Source organism: Sus scrofa, chromosome 10 (genome assembly GCF_054392235.1).
Source record: "Sus scrofa isolate SSC_HxYL_T2T_F1_AM1 chromosome 10, Sscrofa_HxYL_maternal_Yorkshire_Landrace_v2.0, whole genome shotgun sequence".
Taxonomy (NCBI): Eukaryota; Metazoa; Chordata; class Mammalia; order Artiodactyla; family Suidae; genus Sus; species Sus scrofa.
In genome coordinates, this window is record NC_139392.1 from 9,016,049 (window position 1) to 9,036,523 (window position 20,475).

At 37.3% G+C, this 20,475-nt stretch overlaps 1 protein-coding gene across 1 annotated transcript in view; it reads right to left on the bottom strand.

The window, feature by feature from the left end:
- Positions 1–20,475, bottom strand: part of USH2A (usherin) — an 837,868-nt gene that overhangs the window by 689,221 nt on the left and 128,172 nt on the right. Inside the window, exons 6-10 of the mRNA XM_021064292.2 lie at positions 20,124–20,187; positions 17,637–17,931; positions 16,512–16,696; positions 15,514–15,735; positions 14,331–14,424 (exon numbers count right to left, since the gene is read on the bottom strand). Coding sequence (XP_020919951.2) covers positions 14,331–14,424; positions 15,514–15,735; positions 16,512–16,696; positions 17,637–17,931; positions 20,124–20,187 — 860 coding nt within the window. The remainder of the gene's footprint in view (positions 1–14,330; positions 14,425–15,513; positions 15,736–16,511; positions 16,697–17,636; positions 17,932–20,123; positions 20,188–20,475) is intronic.

Here is a 20,475-nt window from a genome sequence, read left to right on the forward strand (position 1 = left end):
ATTACCTCTATAATGGGATGGCAGAGCTCTGGAAACCCAAAGGAAAAGACACCCATCCCTGGCTGGAAAACTCAGAGTTACGTGGGCAGCCCCTGCCCCTGTGGGAACGGGAAGAAGGTAGTCTGTTCACAAATGGGAGATTAGAAACTGCTCACTTTTTAGTCCGTACCGTACCGCTCACTGAGCTGAAAGAGCTAATTGGTTACACTATTTCTGGGATGGCCTGCGTGAACTGGAGATCTTTGGAAAGTCTGTGAATTGCTCCTTTCTCATCAGTGGACGCCAGATGGAAATTTTAATTTTTTTTTTTTTTTTTTTTGTCTTTTTGTTGTTGTTGTTGTTGCTATTTCTTGGGCCGCTCCCGCGGCATATGGAGGTTCCCAGGCTAGGGGTCCAATCGGAACTGCAGCCACCGGCCTACACCAGAGCCACAGCAACTCGGGATCCGAGCCGCGTCTGCAACCTACACCACAGCTCACGGCAACGCCGGATCGTTAACCCACTGAGCAAGGGCAGGGACCGAACCCGCAACCTCATGGTTCCTAGTCAGATTCGTTAACCACTGCGCCACGACGGGAACTCCCAGATGGAAATTTTAAGAGTCTACATTTCTAATACGGGTAATTGTCCTCAGGTTCAATTCACAGCTTCTTTCCTTCGGATGTCGTGGTAATTGTAAGTCAAGTGATGTAACTTCAGTTTAAACGTTCTTTCGTCTACCAGAAAGAGAAATCATCTTTATGTAAACTTCAGTGTACTTGTGTCACGATTTTTTTCCAAGTCTCCATGTACTTCCAGTGCTCCAATCACAAAGGAATTGTTACATAAACCTGTTAAATAATTACTAATGATAGACCAGGTAGGAAGTATGGAGGCACAGATAAAACTTGCAACTGCAGAGAGAATCTAAACAGAAAATGGCTGGATGCTTCGCACATGTTAGGTGATTAATATACACTTGATAAATGCATGAATGCATGGATAAATAGACTGTCTACATTTATGAGATGCTGCAGGGTGGTACCTTAATATGTGCATTGTTTAATTAAATAGTAACATAAAAGGTTTAAAAGTAAACGCAGTATTTTATCTGCAGGATTTTACCTGTGGATCACTATGTAATCTAAATTAGCAAATACGAAACAATTACCATGCTTCACTATTGAGAAGAGAGAACTGTTCATGTATGTATCCGCCAATGATATACTCCTTTCTCAGTAATTATCTTTTCCCTTGTTAGAAATTCTCATGTCATTAATATGCCCCCAGAAAAACTGTACTTACCTGCTCTCTAGGTGCTGAAATTAATAGCATAAATTAAATCACTACTAGTACTATTTGACAATACTGGTCAGACATTGGTGGTAATACACTGATTGTGAATACTTAATATACACAGCAATTCAAGTATTCACATGCGGTGGCTACTTTTAGAAACTTTCTAATTCATGCGATGTCTTGTCTGTGCCTTTACAGGCAAAATGAAACGGATGATTAGAAAATCATCCAATAAAACAAATTTTAATTACATGAAGTTTAATTACATGAAAACAAATTTTAATTACTACACTTGCAAAAGTAGGCTGTAGGCAGAATTACTCAGAACTGATTCAGCTCTACGTATCGTCCCTGTATAAATGGAACTGATGGTCTATGTACTTTAAAGCATAAGCGTGACTTCTGAATAGAGTCTGTAACTACAGCTAGTTGCTGAATGAAACCTAAAACATGTGGGTGATGAGCTCTGGAGGCTTAACCATTAATTTTGAATACCAATGTTGTTTGATACTCGATTTTCCCCTGGACCAGCCTGCCCTTTTTGCTTCCCTCTTCCTCTTTTTCACTTTGTGTCTCGTTCAGGGCACTAAATAGAAAAGACACACAGTGAGATAAACCAGGTTCTCCCAAGAGTCCAGAAGGAGGACTTTAAGATGTATTCAAGTTTGTGGGCAGTGGCCAAGCCAAGGCCATTCTATTGTACGTCAACTATAATAATTTAACCCTGTTGATGTGCCAGAAAATATGGCCTGGAATAGAGAGCACATTTGTACAGAACAAACTGCATATTTTACAAAGGAACGTAATGGAAAAGAAATGGATGTTAAGATGCTCTTTACATGCAACTGTTCCAAATAATGTGTGTAATACAGATAAGGACTCATATATTAAGAAGCATAATCCATTATCTCCGTCCTTTAGTTTTTGGGGTTCCTCTAAACTTAATGAGTAGCCATAAAATGTATTTGCGTTACTATTTAGATATAAAGCCATTGTATACTGCAAATTTTGTTTAGTGTTAGACTTGAGCACTAGATTAATAAATTAAAAATTATTAGTATAACTGCATTTATTTTTTCCTTTTAAGGTTTAAAATGTCAATATTTAGACTATTTTTTATTTTTTAATTGTTTTTGTCTTTTTGTCTTTTCTAAGGCCATACCAGCGGCATATGGAAGTTCCCAGGCTAGGGGTCTAATCAGAGCTGTAGCCGCTGGCCCATGCCAGAGCCACAGCAATGCGGGATCTCAGCTGCGTCTGTGACCTACACCACAGCTCACGGCAACGCCTGATCCTTAACCCACTGAACAAGGCCAGGGATCGAACCTGCAACCTCATGGTTCCTAGTCAGATTCGTTAACCACTACACCACAATGGGAACTCCTAGACTATTTTTTAGTTACAAATTATTAGCCTAAATCATGTTTGTATTAAGTTATCCTCATTTATTATAGTAATTAGTGTCTGCCACAGAATCTTTTTTGAATTTCATTTAAAAAAAGTCCTTCAATATTTTCAAATAGTTGCATCTGTCATCAGGATGTTTTTGTTGTACTCTAGCATAATGCCCTACATATGGAAGGCATTTCATAAATATTTGTTCAAGGAAGACAGCAAATGATAAGTCTTCACATTAGAACAACAAAGGTACACAGTAGTCACAAATTTTACAAGGGTTGCTCCAGGCTGAAGAGAGTTACCGCCACAGTTTTTGGCAAAAGTATGAGTACTTAACAAAGATAATACATTCATGGTAGATTTAGCATTATATTTTGGGGAAATTATGTTGGAATATTTAAGATATGAAAAATTAATAAACAATAAAGCAGCAAACTATGCTTCTATTTCCCACCTGACCAAAAGAAATTTCTATACGCATTCCCCCCAACCAACAGCATCTGAACTTCTGAATTTAGTAATATTCATTCACAACTTTTTTATTTTTCTTTCCTTTTTTGGCTGTACCCACAGCATATCGAAGTTCCCAGGCCAGGGATCGAATTCAAGCTGCAGCTGCAACCTACGTCACAGCTGTGGCAATGGCAGATCTTTTACCCACTGCACCAGGCCAGAGATTGAACCTGCACCTCCACAGAGACAACGCCGGATCATTAACCCACTGTACCATAGCAGGAGCTCCACATTTCCCACAATTTACACTTTATATTTTTGTATTACTTGTAACAAAATAATGTCCTGTATGGTATTAAATTTCATATACATGGCATATACCATATGTATTACTCTACAGCAAGCTTATTTGCATTCCATTCTTTGAGAAGTCTAATCATGTTGATGAAGTAGCTATAGTCACTCATAAGCATTATTTTATTTCATTTAAATATTTGCAAATTATTTTTCAACAGTGGTGGCACCTTGCCATCAGTGGCGTAAGAGTCCTTGGTACCTATTTCTCGTCTTTATCAGCACTTGAAATAATAGATTTTTTTAATCTTTGCCAAATCTCACAGGTATAAAATGTTATAACTTTAGTTAATTACTGATAACCAATAAAGCTGCAGATGTTTTTTGATGTATATTGATTGGTTAAGTTTCCACTTCTGGCCTCTTCTCTGAATTATCTATTCATTTATTTTGATATGTTCTTCCACTGGTTTATATGATTTGAAAGTTCCCTTTGTTATATGTGTTAAGTTGCTAATATCTACTAGTCTATACTTTTTCCTTGTTTTCTTAAAATGGTAGTTTGTTTTTTTTTGTCTTTTTGTCTTTTCTAGGGCCGCTCCTGCGGCATAATGAGGTTCCCAGGCTAGGGATCCAATCGGAGCTGTAGCCACCAGCCTATGCCAGAGCCACAGCAACACAGGATCCGAGCCGTGTCTGCAACCTTCACCACAGCTCACGGCAACGCCGGGTCCTCAACCCACTGAGCGAGGCCAGGGATCGAACCTGCAACCTCATGGTTCCTAGTTGGATTCGTTAACCACTGCGCCACGACGGGAACTCCAAAATTGTAGTTTTTGATGATTAAAAGTTTTAGATTTTAACATGGCCACATTTACCAATTTCATTAGTTTGTGCTTCATGTGTCCAGAAGTCATAAAGGCACAATATATACTCCAAAAGGAACATGCTATTCATCTTCGTAAGACGACTTGATTTGGGGAGGGACGAGACCCTGCCACTTATTATCTTCTCCAAATTTGTCATTTTTGCTCCTATAATTATCTTTGTTAGAATCAGTTTGTCCAATTGTAGAATAAAACATTGTAATATTTTGCTTGGAGCTGAATTTATGATTCGAGAGCACTGACATCTTTGTGATACGAAATAGCTTCCTCTACATGGGCATGTCACAGCTTGCCAGTAATTTAGGTCTTTTAAATATTTTTCAACAATGTTCTCATCATACAGGTCACCTGGTAGATTTCCCTTTGGCTATTATTATGATTAGCATTTCTTTTAAAATTGTTTCCTATTTGTTATTATGTTATAGAAAAGGCAACTGATTTCCATGAACCCATATCTTGTCATCCTATTGACATCTTACTAATATTTAGTAATTTGTAGATTTTCTTGCTTTAAGACCAAATCATCTTGTTTTCAGATATTGGCAATTCAATTATTTCTTTCCAATTCTTTTTTTTTTTCTTTTTGTTTAGGGCTGCACCTGAGGCATATTGAAATTCCCCTGGTAGGGGTCGAATTGGAGCTACAACTGCTGGCTTACACTAGAGCCACAGCAACATGGGATCCAAGCTGTGTCCGTGACCTATACCACAACTCACGGCAATGCCAGATCCTTAACTCAGTGAGCAAGGCCAGGGATTAAACTGCATCCTCGTGGCTACTAGCTGGGTTGGTAACCTGCTGAGCCAGCATGGGAATGCCATCTTTCCAATTCTTTAAGTGTTTATTTTTCTTATCATACTGAGCTGGCTAGATTCTTCAATAAAACCTTAACTAATACATACTCTTACTGTCTTACTCCCGACTTTAAAGCGAATCATCATTACTCACACTGTCGTTTCTAGGAAGATGCCGATGTTCTTTATCATGTTAAGGAGTCTTTATCCTTTGTGTGCGGAAAATATTCATCTAGATGGGCGCCAAGTGTTATCAACTTTCTTTTTTTGTGCATCTATGTGTGAGCCTGTTTCTCTTCCCTTCGTAAGTTAATGTGGTAAATTAATGGACTTATTAATATTAAATTTCACTTGCATTCTGGGAGAAACCAAATTTGGCCTACTCTATATTATTGTTTTTATAAATAGCCAGATTTGGTTATTTTAAAATTTTTATGCTTTTGGTTATAAGTAAGAATAATCTATACATTTTCTTTATCATACTGTCCTTGTTTGATTTTGTTTTCTGGCCTAGTAACTTCTACTGATAAGAATTCAAAATAAAGATCTATGCCCTCAGATAAAACCTGAGCATGCTTTAATATTTAACTTATTTCTGTTGACTCTTCCATCCCTACCACCAACACTGAGGTGAATGCAAAAAACTCTTCAGTAATAGGAATAATTGTCTTTTGCCCAGAGGTGTAAACTTGTTGCTCAGTAGATGAGCTCAATAAAATTTACTGGGTTCACCAAAGATTCATAAATTTAGTTGAGGGTGATTTTCCCCAATTTTATTTTTTTCTTGAGTAATTTACCTAATAGTGAAATGATTCAATGCAGCTATGCACTGAGAAGTATTTACTTAATACCTACAATGTGTTCTGATTACAAATTCTGTATCATATGTTGAGACCATCTTTGTTCATAACTTTCCCATGTGATTTTTCACAAGAATGTGTATTTTTTCATCGCTGGATATAGGAGTCTATTAGTCCAGGCTTCATATTATCTCGATCCTCAATTACTAAGTTTATTTTTGGTCTGCATGTTTGATCAGTTAAAAATGATATTAAAGTCCATCTACATTGATAGTGGATTTATCAATTTCTCCTTCCAGTTCTGTCAAATTTTGCTCTATAATTTTGAATCTGTGCTATAAGATGCATTTGTTTAAAATTATTATTTGTTTTCTCATTATGTTATGAACCTTTTTATCCCTAATAAAACTTTTGAAAGTCTATTTTCCTTAACATGAATGTAGGTTAAGCCAGCTTTCTTACATATATTTTCAAACTTGGTGTGTGCTTGTGTTTTAGGTACATAGCTCAATCTTGGTATCGGTGTCATACCACGCTATATTTGAGCCTGAGACCTACCAAAATACGCACTCTTACTTATGAAATATCCTCCCGTATCAGGAACCAAGGAGGCCGAGGGCAGACATGGTATAGTTTCTTTTCAGTTCGTCAAGGTGTGTTTTGGGGCCCGGAATGTGGTTAATCTAGTGAATGATCCATGTGAGTTTGCGAAGAATATTCCGCTATTGTTGGTTAAGGTAGTCGACAGGTATTCAATCGCATTCAGTTCATTTCACTGAACGTATTGTGGATTCAACAGTCCTTACTGATTTTCTGCCTATTGGATCTACCCACTTCTGCAAGAGGGTGCTGACGCCTCCAGCGATGACAGGGATGGCACCTGGTTCTCCCTCCGGTTCTCAGTTTCTGCCACAAACATTCCTCTGCTGTTGTCAGGAACATACACATTAAGGATCCCTGTAGAATCAATCCCTCTACCATGACGTGATGTTCAATTCTATCACTGATAATGTTCCTTGTCTTAACTCTGTTCTGCCCGAAATTAATATTTCCGTGTTCACGCTAGTGTTGGTTTGATTAATGCTACCGTCTGTCTCTATTCCTTTACTTTTACTCTGTGTGTGTCTTTGTATCTACCATGGGTTTTCTTACAGACGACATACGGTTGGGCCACGTTTTCAATCCGCTCTAATAAACTATCTTTTAGTTGGTGTTCAGACCACCGGTGTTTAAAGTAACATATTTGGAGTAATATCTATTCTATCTGTTACGGTTTTCTGTCCATTGCCCTCCGTCTTTGATTCCATTTTTGTCTTCCACTCTTCTTCTGCCTTTTGTTGTTTTAATGGAGCACTTGATGTGATTCCATTTTCTCTCCTTGGCATATCAATTATCCTTTGTGTTTCGCTTTTTAAAAAGTAGATTCGAGTCTGTAATATGCGTTTACAGCAAATTTACAGTAACTTACAACTAAGTTACACTTCATGGGTAGCATAAATATCTTATAATTTCAGGGCCCTCCTGGATCCTCCCTTCTGACCCTTTATCATCATGGCCATTCAATTCACAGTACACAAGCTGTTATTACACCAGTATTATTTTGAACAAATTGTTATCTTTTAAACCATTAAAGTAATAAAAATACATGTTTTTATTTTATCTTCATTTACTTCTTTTCTAAGGCACTTCTTTTCTTTATGGAGATCCAAGCCTCTGATCTATATCATTTTCCTACTCTCTGAAGAACTTTTAACATTTCTTGCAAAGAAATCTACTGAAAACACATTTCCTCAATTTTGTTTGAGAAAATGTTCATTTCTCCTTCACTTTTGAAGGATAATTTTGCAGGCTATAGAATTTTATGTTGGTGAGTTTTGTCTCTCAATACTTGAAATATTTAACTTTTCTCATTTCTGTGGTTTCATATGTCAGAAAGCAGTGGGATATTTGCTATTTCCCTTAATTATATTTTTAATTTCCATTTTATCAGTATCTTGATACTTCATGCACCCTCATATAAAATGCTATTATTAATAGCTTAATTTATTATTAAATATAGTATTATTAAACAATATGATTACTATTTAATACAGCTTATATATATTTGCTGATTTACTTGCTCATAATTCCTTCTTGTAGTATCAGGGCTTTTTTTCCAGGAATCATTATTTTTTTACGAAATACAACTTTTAAAAATTCTTTCAGGAGTTTCCATCATGACTCAGCAGTAACAAACCTGACTAGGATCCATGGAGATGCAGGTTTGATCCCTGGCCTCACTCAGTGGGTTAAGGAACAGCCTTTGCTGTGAGCTGCAGTGTAGGTCACAGACACAGCTCAAAACCCGCATTGCTGTGGCTGTGGTATAGGCTGGCAGCTGTAGCTCTGATTGAACCCCCAGGCTAGGAACTTCCATATGCTGCAGGTACAACCCTAAAAAGAAAAAAAATAAAAATAAAAGATAAAGGTCATAACCCATAAAAAAAGATTTAGAAGAATCATGTCATTCCTTAACTTTGCACAATTCTTTACCCTTATCCCTTTAAATATCATATTTATTTTTATATTTTCATCATCTCTACTTATTTCTTCTATAAGCGGTCTCAATCTATCCCCTTGCTCTTATCCTCTTAGCTCATTTTTCATGTTTTTAACATACATTTTAAAGGCATTTATGTACATACCTATCTCAAAGAAATAAGTAGTGTAAGTGTTTTTCAAAGATTAGTAATATCATCCATGTGTTCTGATAGGAAATGAAATTCTTGACCTTGACTAAGTACCTCTAATACAGAATCTATAATGTGAAGTGTCCGAATGCTACTTTTATGAAAATAAATTAATTCATTATTATAAAATTATAATATAAAATGAAATACATTTAGAGTACAAAGAATCTGGGAGCAAAGAGAAAGATAAGTAGTCATAAACGCAATGTGTAACAAAGGTGTGACATAGTTTAGTCATGGTGACTCATACTTCTGGACTTTCATGCTCTAAAGGAATACACTCTCTAAAGAACAGGAAACGTACATTTACATAAAGAGCTCTGCAGAGTGTGATATGAGTACCATCAAATTATTGAATGGGAGAAAGCTTATTATACAAAATGTTCTCAAGAATACTGATAATTTGATTTTAGTTAATTCATGAAATCCATGATTAATTTTATAAAAGGGTCACAAATCAGAGCCAAAGAGTAAGCGAAGTATTCATGGTTACTGATAAATTGCTCTGTGGATGCTTGGCCACCCTTGCAGATAATGATGTCACAAAATGATGGAAGAATAGTTAAGTAGCCAACAAAGTGCCAGTACTTGGCGGAGATACTGACCATTGCATCATTCTTGGCCTAGAGCCCTTAAAAGACGAAGGTAGCAGTTAAAAGAAAATGAAAAATCATAATCAAGTTTCAACTGGTAGCACTTTTCTTAAAGCTGGGTTCCATCAAAAGGTGAACTTAGAACAGGTAAAGAAAGTAGCAGATACGAGGAGAAAGGAAGTAATAGCCATACTGAAGCTACGCCATCATGTTAGCTGACGTAATGTACATACACAAGCCTCCAATTTCCAAGTTGTGTTCTGCACTTATGGACTTGACACATGTTTTTTGTTCGTTGTGATGGACCTCCTGAGCAGGTGAACCAGAGGTGCTTTATTACAGTCAAGCTAATAATACAAGTACTTAGGAAATGACCTAAAAAGTATGAAGAACTACATGTGTATCGGGAGGAGGTTTAGAAGCCTATGTACCGAAATGGTACATATTAAGTCCATGATACGAAATTGTAGAACCAGCAAAATTCCTCACTAGGGTCAGAGAACAGATTGGTGGATTGCTAGGGTCAAAGGTTAGGGGGAAGAACTGACCACAAAAAAAAAAACACAGAAGAGTGTTCGGGGAGAGGAAATTTTTTTGCATCTTGATCAAGGTGGTGATCACACAAGGGTATACATTTGCCACAACTCGAAACGACACATTTTTAAATGAGTATATTTCACTGTACACAAATCCTACTTCAAGAAAGTTGATGTCAAAAGAAAATAAACAGTAATTTTAGAAGATGTTCCCATGAACCAGATTTGGTAAAGGGAACAAGACATAGCTTTGTATTTCTTTTTCTTTTTTTTTTTTTTTTAATTTTCTTAAGAGTCTAGTTGATCCCCAATGTTGTAATCATTTCTGCTGTGCAACAAAGTGATTCGGTTATACATGTGCACTCATCCATTCTTCTTCAGATTCTTTTCCCGTATGGATGATCACAGAATGTTAGGTAGCGTTCCCTGTGTTATACAGCAGTTCCCTGTTGCTCAATCCTTCCGTATATCACAGTGTGCATATGCGGATCCCAAACCCCCGGTTCATCCCTGCACCCACCTGTCCCCTTCAGTAACCGTAAGTTTGTTTTTTATTGTCTGTATTATTTCTTTCTTTTTTTTCTTTTTTTGTCTTTTTGCCTTTTCTAGGGCAGCTTCCATGGCATATGGAGGTTCCCAGGCTAGGGGTCTAATCGGAGCCTCAGCCACTGGCCTCCACAAGAGCCGCAGCAACGTGGGATCTGAGCCATGTCTGTGACCTACACTGCAGCTCACGGCAACGCCGGATCCTTAACCCACTGAGCAAGGCCAGGGATCAAACCCTCAACCTCATGGTTTCTAGTCGGATTTGTTAACCACTGCGCCACGGCGGGAACTCCTATTTCTTATACTAGTATATGAATTTATAATTATCTCAAAATCGAGAAGTTAAAGACAGTAATTCTAATTATTCAAATAAAATTAATCATTTAAAAACAGTATCAACAATTATAGGATCCATGCAAGTTCAATACCATGTAATCCTGAAATCTACTTTAAAACATTCAACTCTCCTCAAAAGTTACTGAATAGTAGCCAGTCTGTTGGGGTTTGTTTTGCCATAGAATTATCCTAAAATAGAGCCAGTAAATTAATTATTCACTGCTTCAGTCATTTGGGGGGAAGAAATGTGATAATTATTCAAAAATTATTCTCTATTAATGAAATATGCTATTATTTAGGGCATGTATAATAAAGTTAAAGCCTTAAAATAGCCAATACAATATACCAAAATATGTCAAGAGTCCCTAGTCCAACGGCACAGAGAAGAGTCAGTGAGCCTCCACAAGGTGGATGTTTTAGGTTTCACAAAATGCAATGCAATGTTTAAGGAAAAGTGTGGTTTTAATTTCATCTTAGAATCAGTGGTGTCTTTGATAAGAGATTTCCTTGGGTTGTTTTTGGTTATATGTTAGTTTTTTAGTTTTATGAGTGGATAAAAGAAATAGGAGCTATGAAGTATACTGTTGATCTGGTATATCCAGATTAATCAATCATGTATTCTAGCTACTAGTGTCTAAGTCTCAATTTATTAGTAAGTTTTGCTTTTTAGGGTTCACAAGCTTTAAAGCATCTGAAGCCCAGGTAGTTAACATAAATGAGGTCACCCAGATATAAGGCTAAAGATTGTAGTAAATAAAGTGGCTAGTCAAGAGTGATTATTCTCTCAAGAGGGTAACTGCTACCCTGAGTTAGCCAATTGTTGCCATGGGAGCTTTCTAATTAAGACTTAGGAGCAGAGATGGAGGGCGAATGGGAGGAAGGGGAGGGAGGGAGGGAAGAGAGAATGAGAGAGAGAAGAAGGAAGGCAGGAAGAGGGGAGGCAAGTGAAAACTCTTTGCTGGAAATTAAATAAAAAGCTGTTCAAGCACTGCTCCCACATGAGAACCATGAGTGTGTAACGTAAAGAATGTCATACAGGACACTCTCCAGAATGGCCGTGAACTTGCTTCTGAATTCACCATTCTACTCCTTTCTCCCACCTTCATTCATTTTCACTCCCGCTAAAAACACTTCCTCACAGGACTGACAATTGCCAAGAACTGGCATATTCTCAAGGCTTACGTTTTCATCTGTTTGCCAAATGGCTGTAATATAATTCACAAAAGCCCTGTTTATTGAGTAATATTATTAATGGGTAGCATAATGCTGTGAAATTGAAGACATTCTTTTTGGAGTATGTCCAGACCTTTAAAATGAACACTGGTTCCAATAGGATATGAATGACTTATATTAAAACTTATTATATAAGTGGAACAACCTGAAAAGCATTTGGATAAGAATCTTTTCAAATTATTGTCAGACAAAATTTTTAGATACATAAGTCCCACATGTATTAAAATACTCTGAATGCAAACAAAAAGGTCACGTTTTATGAATGCTTTATAAAACCATTCTTCATTTTTAACACATTGTTGAAAATATCATAGGACTGAGAAATCATTCAACAGTCTATTGACTTTTTCCCTTCAGCTGCATTTGCCAAACTTTGCTAAGTGAATGGTATTTGTTGCTTTTCATTTATGGGTAAATTCATGAATTACCCAAATCTGTCAAGGAGGAACATAACAAAAAAGTCAACTTTTAAACTTTTGTTTTCAAAAGGCATTTAATGTCTAAGGAAGAAGCATCAAAGCACATTTTCAACCTAAATTATAGTTAGTTATTTCAATAGTTCATAATCCAACAGTCACCACCTGAGAGCAAGTCTGAAAATCCCAACTTGGCTTCTGAAAGCCAATCATGAGCCTTGATTCACTTAATGTCTCTATTTTTAAGGGGAAGCATGAAATCACCCAAGAATCATAATATCAAGCACTTAACTGTGAGCAGTTTAAGAGAGAGAGAAGGGAAAAAACGAGATGGGACATCAGAGGAAGAAGAATGGGGGTGGGGCAACTAATCAAAAGCAAGAGACCATCAGAAAACAAGCTACCAAATGCAAGGAGTAACCAGTCATCGATTTGCATTCACTAGACATATTCAGATCAAAGTGCCCTACACAGGTCATCCCAAAGCATTTTTTAGGGGGTTCTTAGTGGGTTTGGGGAGGAAGGGTGAGGTTAATGAAAGAAATCACCGACTGTGAGGAAAGAAGCATCTATCCTAAAGGATCCAAAGAAGACACCAAGAAAAGTAGAATAAATGTCACTCTAACTTTAAAATCAAGAACAAATCAAAGTGCCCCAAATTTAAACACACCATTAGGGCTGAATAAAGAGTGAATCAATCAAGTTAATGCAATTAATTTCCTTTCTGCAACACTGTGATAAGCCATACAATCAAACATAAAAATCAATGCTTTTGAAAAAGATTTCCTTCTCATGATACACTAATCAAATCAAATTCAAAGACTCCGGTGTTAGAAATTCAAAAAATGTAGACGATTCTTTCTTTCAAAGTGATTATCAACTAGTGGTGAAGACTAAATGTATAAATAAAAAGGTCAGTGGTAAAAAGCAATGACCTGGAGAATAAGTTCAAAGAGACACCTGAATGAGAAGGTGAAAGTTTTGGCGTCAGCACACAGAAGGAAAAAGTGGGTGTGCCCAAATCAAAGACTCTGAGCTGAAATTGAAAGCCAGCACTACAGTGTGCCAGAGGAAGGCTGCATTTTATTTATTTTATGCTTTTTAGGGCAATACCCACAGCATATGAAGTTCCCAGGCTAGGGGTTGAATCAGAGCTACAGCTGCCAGCCTATGGCACAGCCACGGCAACGCAAGATCCAAGCCCACTGAGTGTGCAACCTACACCACAGCTCAGGGCAACACCAGATCCTTAACCCACTGAGCAAGACTGAAGATTGAACCTGCAACTTCATGGTTACTACTCGGATTCATTTCTGCTGCACCCCAATGGGCACTCCCAAGGAAGGCTACGTTTTAGGTAATATTCTTGCCATTGATCTATTTATCCTGACATAGTCAAAACAAAACTAGATTAAGAATCTCAGACGTCAGAAATGGAGTTTGCCATTTACCTTCTGTTCCTAAAGATGTAGCTAAATTTCCACTTCAGCTATGAAACTTACCCTGATGATCATAAGCAAACAAAAGTAATATAACTTCTGAGTCATTCCACTCCTGATTTTCAATTTCTTAAAATTCCTGCTACCAATGAATTAAACTTGACTGATGCAAAGCAAGATGTCTGTATAAATCTCTGCACAAATTTACCCTTTAGAAGTAGTAATCAGATTTTTTGTTTTTTAGTGCCTTCTACTCATTGCTTTAAAAATTGTTTTGTAAAATGTGATAATGCTAATGAAACAAAGAAAAAAATAAAAGGGAAAAATAAAACCTCTAGGTTTAGTTTATTTCTCTCATAGAGCATTTTTTAAATGGAATTTTAACATTTATTGATGGCTTTTGTTTCTCTCAGAAAAAGTTTTCTGAAATAATTAACATTTTAAGCGCATGTCAATTTATTTTTATCCATACCCAGAATAAGCTGATTAGACCAAACCAATAAATCGATTCGACCAAATCGAGTTTCAAAACTTTATGTTCAACATCCCTCCCCCCCCCAAGTTTTGAAGATTTTCATGTATAAACAGAGAACTTACATGGAGTCCTTGAGTGAAGCTTTCCTGAGAGCAGAGGCACTGATAGGGCTGGCTTGTTGTGTCACAGTTATCGGCATGACCATAGCACTGGCATCTGTCAACACACGCATCGGACAGCTCCTTAGACACATTAGTTCACTGTGAATACGTGTAAAGACCTATGTGTAAATCCCCTATAGGAACCCCACAAGGGAGACAGGTTTATTAATTCGCACAACCACCAGTTTTTCTTTAATCATGTGGATATCTATGAAAGTTTTTCATTAATGCAGAAGTTTTGGAAGGATTGCCACCAACATCCAAACTGCAATGACTGTGAAGGTAATTTTCAAGCCCACCCTGGGTTGTTAATGCCGTTATCAACCATGTGGCAAACTTGCCAAAAAAAGCCATTTACTGAAACTACTGAAAACCTAGTTAAGACTATGAAGTTTAGCATAAACTGCAGAATAAATGTTAACAAATTTCACTTTTTCCCCAAAATTACATAGTGACGATTTAATAGTATTTTTTTTCATTGTGCAATTACTTAACAAATAACAGTTATATGTTGATACTCGGATCTATTTTTAAAGATGCAATTTATATACACGGTATGTATCATTCTCCTATAGCACAAACCAATTCTAACTATAGTCTATAAAAGAGTAGGTTGCCTTGGAGCTTTCCAGCTCTCTGTTTCTTTAAATATTGTGAGCCATGTTCTCAATTGTAGTCAGATATTTATAAACCACTTAGGGCATATGAGGGTTTTCCTTTAAAAGAAAATAAATATTCTTCACAAAATTGTGAACTCAGGAAGAGCAAGCCCAGTACTTCCAAACTAGGTAGTACTATAGTTGTAACTCCCATCTAGCTTCTGCTGACTTCGAGAATACTGGGAAATTACATTCCAGAACAAACCAACCAAAATATTTGGTCAATTATTTCCAAGTTGGATTCAGGGCATCCTAACTTCGAAACCCTGCGGATTTTGAAAACAGATTGCATAACCATGTGATACTATGCACAGCAAATACTCACACATCTCCCCCCAATATCTTAGAGGAAAACCATTTCAATATGTGAAGTTTCAAATCTGACCTTGCTCTCAAACACTGGTTAATGCACTTTTAAATAAAACAATATTGCCAACAACGTTTATGATGAAAAGCACACTCAAAACGGTGGTCATGAGCACTACCTCCCAGTGATGGTGATTTCGTTGACTGCATAGTATCTGTGTCTGGGGTTGACAGAAGTCTCAGTGGTATGGTATTGTCCATGGAAATGAAGTCGTACTTGTGTGGCTTTTACAAACTCTTGAAGAGACGGCGTATTATAGAAATCATTGTACCCAGGACGATGATTTGGTCCAGGTGTTAGGATGCTGAAGGTGACATTACCACGAGAATATGGAGCAACTCTGTTGATGAAATTTGAAATCATGAAAAGATTTTTTTTCTTTTTTTCACTTTTTATGGCCACACCTAGAGCATATGGAAGTTCCCAGACTAGGGGTCAAACTGGATCTGTAGCTGCCAGCCTACGCCACAGCCACACCAGATCTGAGCCACATATGCAAACTATACCACAGGTCATGGCAAGGCCAGATCCTTAATCCACTGAGCAAGGCCAGGGATCAAACCAGCATCCTCATGGATACTAGTCGGGTTCCTAACCTGCTGAGCCACAACAGGAACTCCTGCTTTTCATATTTTTGACAAAAAAGAAATCATTTTACACAGTATTAGCAATAGCATAAATTCTTAATTCTGAGAAAACAAATATATTCCATATATTTCATATACAAACAATATAGGAGTGCTACAGAAAACAGAGTGAAACATTTCCTTGAGGACTTAATAAAAATGGATTAATATAGATAACGTGCTAAACAATCTGAAAACCAATTTTAAAGCACAAATGAGACTGCAAGCAAGAGATGCTCTAAAGCCTTTTATGAGAATTCGAAATGGTGTTTAAAACTCAGTTTAGGCAAGAGTCTTAGAAAAACCTGCCTCAAGGAAGTTGATGGCAAAATCATCAATTAACAAATTAATTTAAAAAGAAAGAAAATTGGTGGTAGAGTGAGGTCTCTACCAGCTCAGTTACCTCACATGGAGGTTACCGCTAGTCCATCAGGCTTTTAAAATTAACTCCTAAATGCCTTCAAAGATAATCATTTAAAAATATTCATACTTGGGAAGCTGAAGACAGTTGACAGAATCAGATTTTTCCAAATCTCCATTGTTTTTCATTCCAAAAGTGCTGCAATTTCTAGCAAAATACTGCCAATCTTCCCAATCTAGGCTGTCTTCCTTCTTCCTTTGAATCCGGATTGCTGTTGGTTGTGGACTAGAGAACTGAATGATAATATAAAATACCTGAAAATGGATGTTAATTACTGTCATTGAAGTTCTCAGTTTGACCCATTATATCACAAAATCGTTAGATTCAAATATAATAGCTTCCTTCCGCATAATTACCAAATATTTATTCGACATGCAGAAACAGCATAGCTCTGTACTAAAGGCAACACATTTTAAAATTGCATAGATGTCCCTCTTCCTCTAGGAGTTTATATATTAAAGTTTAAGTATGATATAAAGGCATGAAAAAAGTATGTCGCTTCTATGGCATAATTGCCATGCTTTTCTTAAGTGGTTGTTTAGAATAAGGACTTCGTTTTTTTTTAATAATTTGTGCTACTTAATAATGAAATAATGTATTATTTGATATAATTTGATACAAAGGTCTAAATATTAGGTCCTGCACATCTCTGAAATATTTGTATTTCATACATTATAATATACCACTTCAGTGAAGTAATACTCAGTTGCCTAATTCGGGTCTCATTTTACAGTCAGGTGAATTGTGTTGCCAAGTAGATGTGTTTGGGTACTAACCCCTGGTCCTTGTTAATGTGACCTAATATAAAAATAGGATCTTGGCACGTGTAACTAAGTCAAGGGTTTCAAGGTGGGATACCCCTGGATATAGGGAGGTCCTCATACAAGAAAAAGAAAGAACCAATACATACACAGAAACAAGGAAGAAAGCCATGGAAAAATGGAAGCAGAGATTGGAGTGGTGCTGCCATAAACCAAGTAATGTCAGGGGCCGCCGGGACTGGAAAAGGCAAGGAAGATTTCTCCCCTAGGCCCCTTAGAGCAAGTGTGACCCCGTCAGCACCTTGATTTCATAATACTTCTGATCTTCAGGACTGTGAGAGAATCCATTTCTGTTGTTTAAAGCTGTTCCATTTGTGGCAATTAGTTGAAGCAACCACAGGAAACTAATGCACATCCTACTGTTGCAAATTACCTGATACTGTCCATTTTCCAAATCTATTGAAATAGTCACTCCTTGATCAAGCTGGCTATTGTCTGCAAACACACGTGAAACCCACGAAGTGCCAATATTGTTGTCATTGACGAAAGAAAGCGGATGGGCTTCAGGATTCAGCCGTAACACCCTCTCACTGCTTGTGTCTTCTGCACCGTTGGGGATGCAGTACCGCTGTTCCAAGGGATGGACCCGAGGGTGGCTGCCAGGGCAGCGGCAGTGGGACTGGATGTGCAGTCTGAGCAGATCTCCAGAGAAAACTTCCAGAATCTCCCTGTGGGAGGCAAGAGGCAGACTCTAAGGACGAACATCCCAACAGTGATAGAACTTCTAAGAACTGTTACCAATGAATATTCTGATGTTTTGATCTGTAGCCACCTAACTTTTAAGAATTCTCAGAGCAGGAGTTCCCGTCATGGCTCAGTGGTTAATGAATCCGACTAGGAACCATGAGGTTGCGGGTTCGATCCCTGGTCTTGCTCAGTGGGTTAAGGATCCGGCATTGCTGTGAGCTGTGGTGTAGGTCGAAGATGCAGCTCAGATCCTGCGTTGCTGTGGCTCTGGCGTAGCCTGGTGGCTACAGCTCTGATTCGACCCCTAGCCTGGGAACCTCCATATGAGACGGGAGCAGCCCTAGAAAAGATAAAAAAAAAAAAAAGAATTCTCAGAACAGAACATAAAACCAAAGTCATTCCTGGACAAAAAAAAAAACATTCATTCTCAGAAAGTGGATATCCAAAACAGTATTTTGAACATCAAGAAGCAAGCACAAGACCTTGACTGATTATAAAATATTAAAATATTTTATTGTGCCCATTTGTGGTAGAAAGGCAGCATTCACCTAGGTTGTTAAGCTGACTTACCACTGAGAGTGAACAGTAATATATTGATAATAAGAGTTACAGATAAGGTCTCCCATTCATCCAGGGGATGGAAGTTCAGAAACTAAGTCTGATTTTCTCTGCTTCCATTTTAGGTGAAGGGACTGAATCCAAGACCATTTGTCAATGGTTTCCTGTGACTCATCAGTTCAGAATCTGGCACCCTAAAATGCTTCAACGGCTTCAGATCTTACGGCTGCTGCCAACAGACAAAGGAGAATGCCAGTTTCAGGCAGATATATTTAATGTTTCCATTAAGGACAATGTATTCTGGAATAGAATCAGCCATTCTATTTATAGGCATTCTTCCACATAACACCTTTCCCGACATTTCGGGAGGCCAGCACCAGCAATCCACATCTAAGTAGAGACCAAACATCCTTCATACCCCACGGTGGGCTATGGCAGAGGCAGGTAGGTTTTTTATTCACTGAATCACCTCAAGGTGGACCTTCTTGTTTAAATCTCACTGGTATTTTCCAACGGATATTACATGTCGAATGGACCAGAAGTGACAATCCAGTGAAGTCTTTATCTCAGGAAAAATTCAATTTGACCTAAATTAGTGCAACACTACTCTTCAGAATTTTAGACAAAGGTGATTTAAGATATAGTGAACCCAGGGTCACTAAACCTCCCAATAATGTGCACATGTGTTACAGCACCCGATACTCAGGCATCTCTTGATCGTATAGACTAACATAAAGAATATTTGTATTGTTCATGGTCATACACTGACCACAGCATCACCGCAAGAGCAATGCTTCACAAACTTACAAGAGCTGGTCTTGTCATGGGGAAATTCACCATACTAAACCACATTTCCATGAAAGAAATACGAACAAATATTCTTCTTTTTGAAGTGAATAAGATCAAGACCAGACAACAATTTATTATCGTGTCATCACATTATAACTCAGGAAACAAATTTTGGAGGACATCTCAGGCAGAAATTCACTTGAACTTGCTGAACAGAAGGAAATCTACGTGTCTCGAAGAAAATCTAAGGAAGATTTCCCAACTATTCTCAACATAAAAAAAAATACTTCATTAAAGATAATCAGAGTCTACATACTTATTTGTTCGCTGGAATAGAAAAATATAATGATCCTTCAAATTACTCATTCTTCTTGTCTCCAAGTCTAATAGCCTAGTCTCTTGAGATTTTCCCATACATCAAATAATTAATCATTTAAATCATTCTACATTGTCTTGTACTTAAAAATTCAGCCAAACAGTTTTCAAAGGCACATACAGCCATTTTTAAGTATCAGCGGTTACTTCAAATATTACATTTAAACAAGTGTATCTCAAATTCTCTAATACAATTCATCCAAAAATTTAGGTCTCAGAAATTGTTTTTAAGAATGTGAACAATTTCATATACTGAGGAGTTATGTAATAGAGTAGCACTAGTGCATAACAACCGCAGACTAAGCTTTGGCAAACCCAGGAAACATTAGTTAGGTGCTATTTGCCAAATACTGTGAAGATGAAAAACTCTATCATCTTCATGGTCCTCTTACTTAAATGAATTCAGCATTTATCCTTACACTTCAGGGAAAAAGTTCTGCAATCTACTTACCTGTTTGTAAGTGCCACTTGGTATAATCGAAAATCTTGCATTCTTCCAACAAACTGTTCTAAACCTGCGTAATACATACATGTATATAATGTGAGAGGTCTCAGTTTACCAAGCAATGGCTGACAAATGTTCAAGAGAAATTCCTTTAAAGCAATGAAGCTTTATTATTTGCAGGTGTACATTATAATTCAACATCTGTATGCACCCCAAAGTGATCACCATCACAAGTTGAGTTACCCTACATCACCATACAAGTTGATACAGTTCATCAATTGCACCCACTCCCAACCCACTTTCCTTCAGGTAACCACTAAAGTGTTCTCTGTATCAATGTATTTTTTGTTATCTTGTT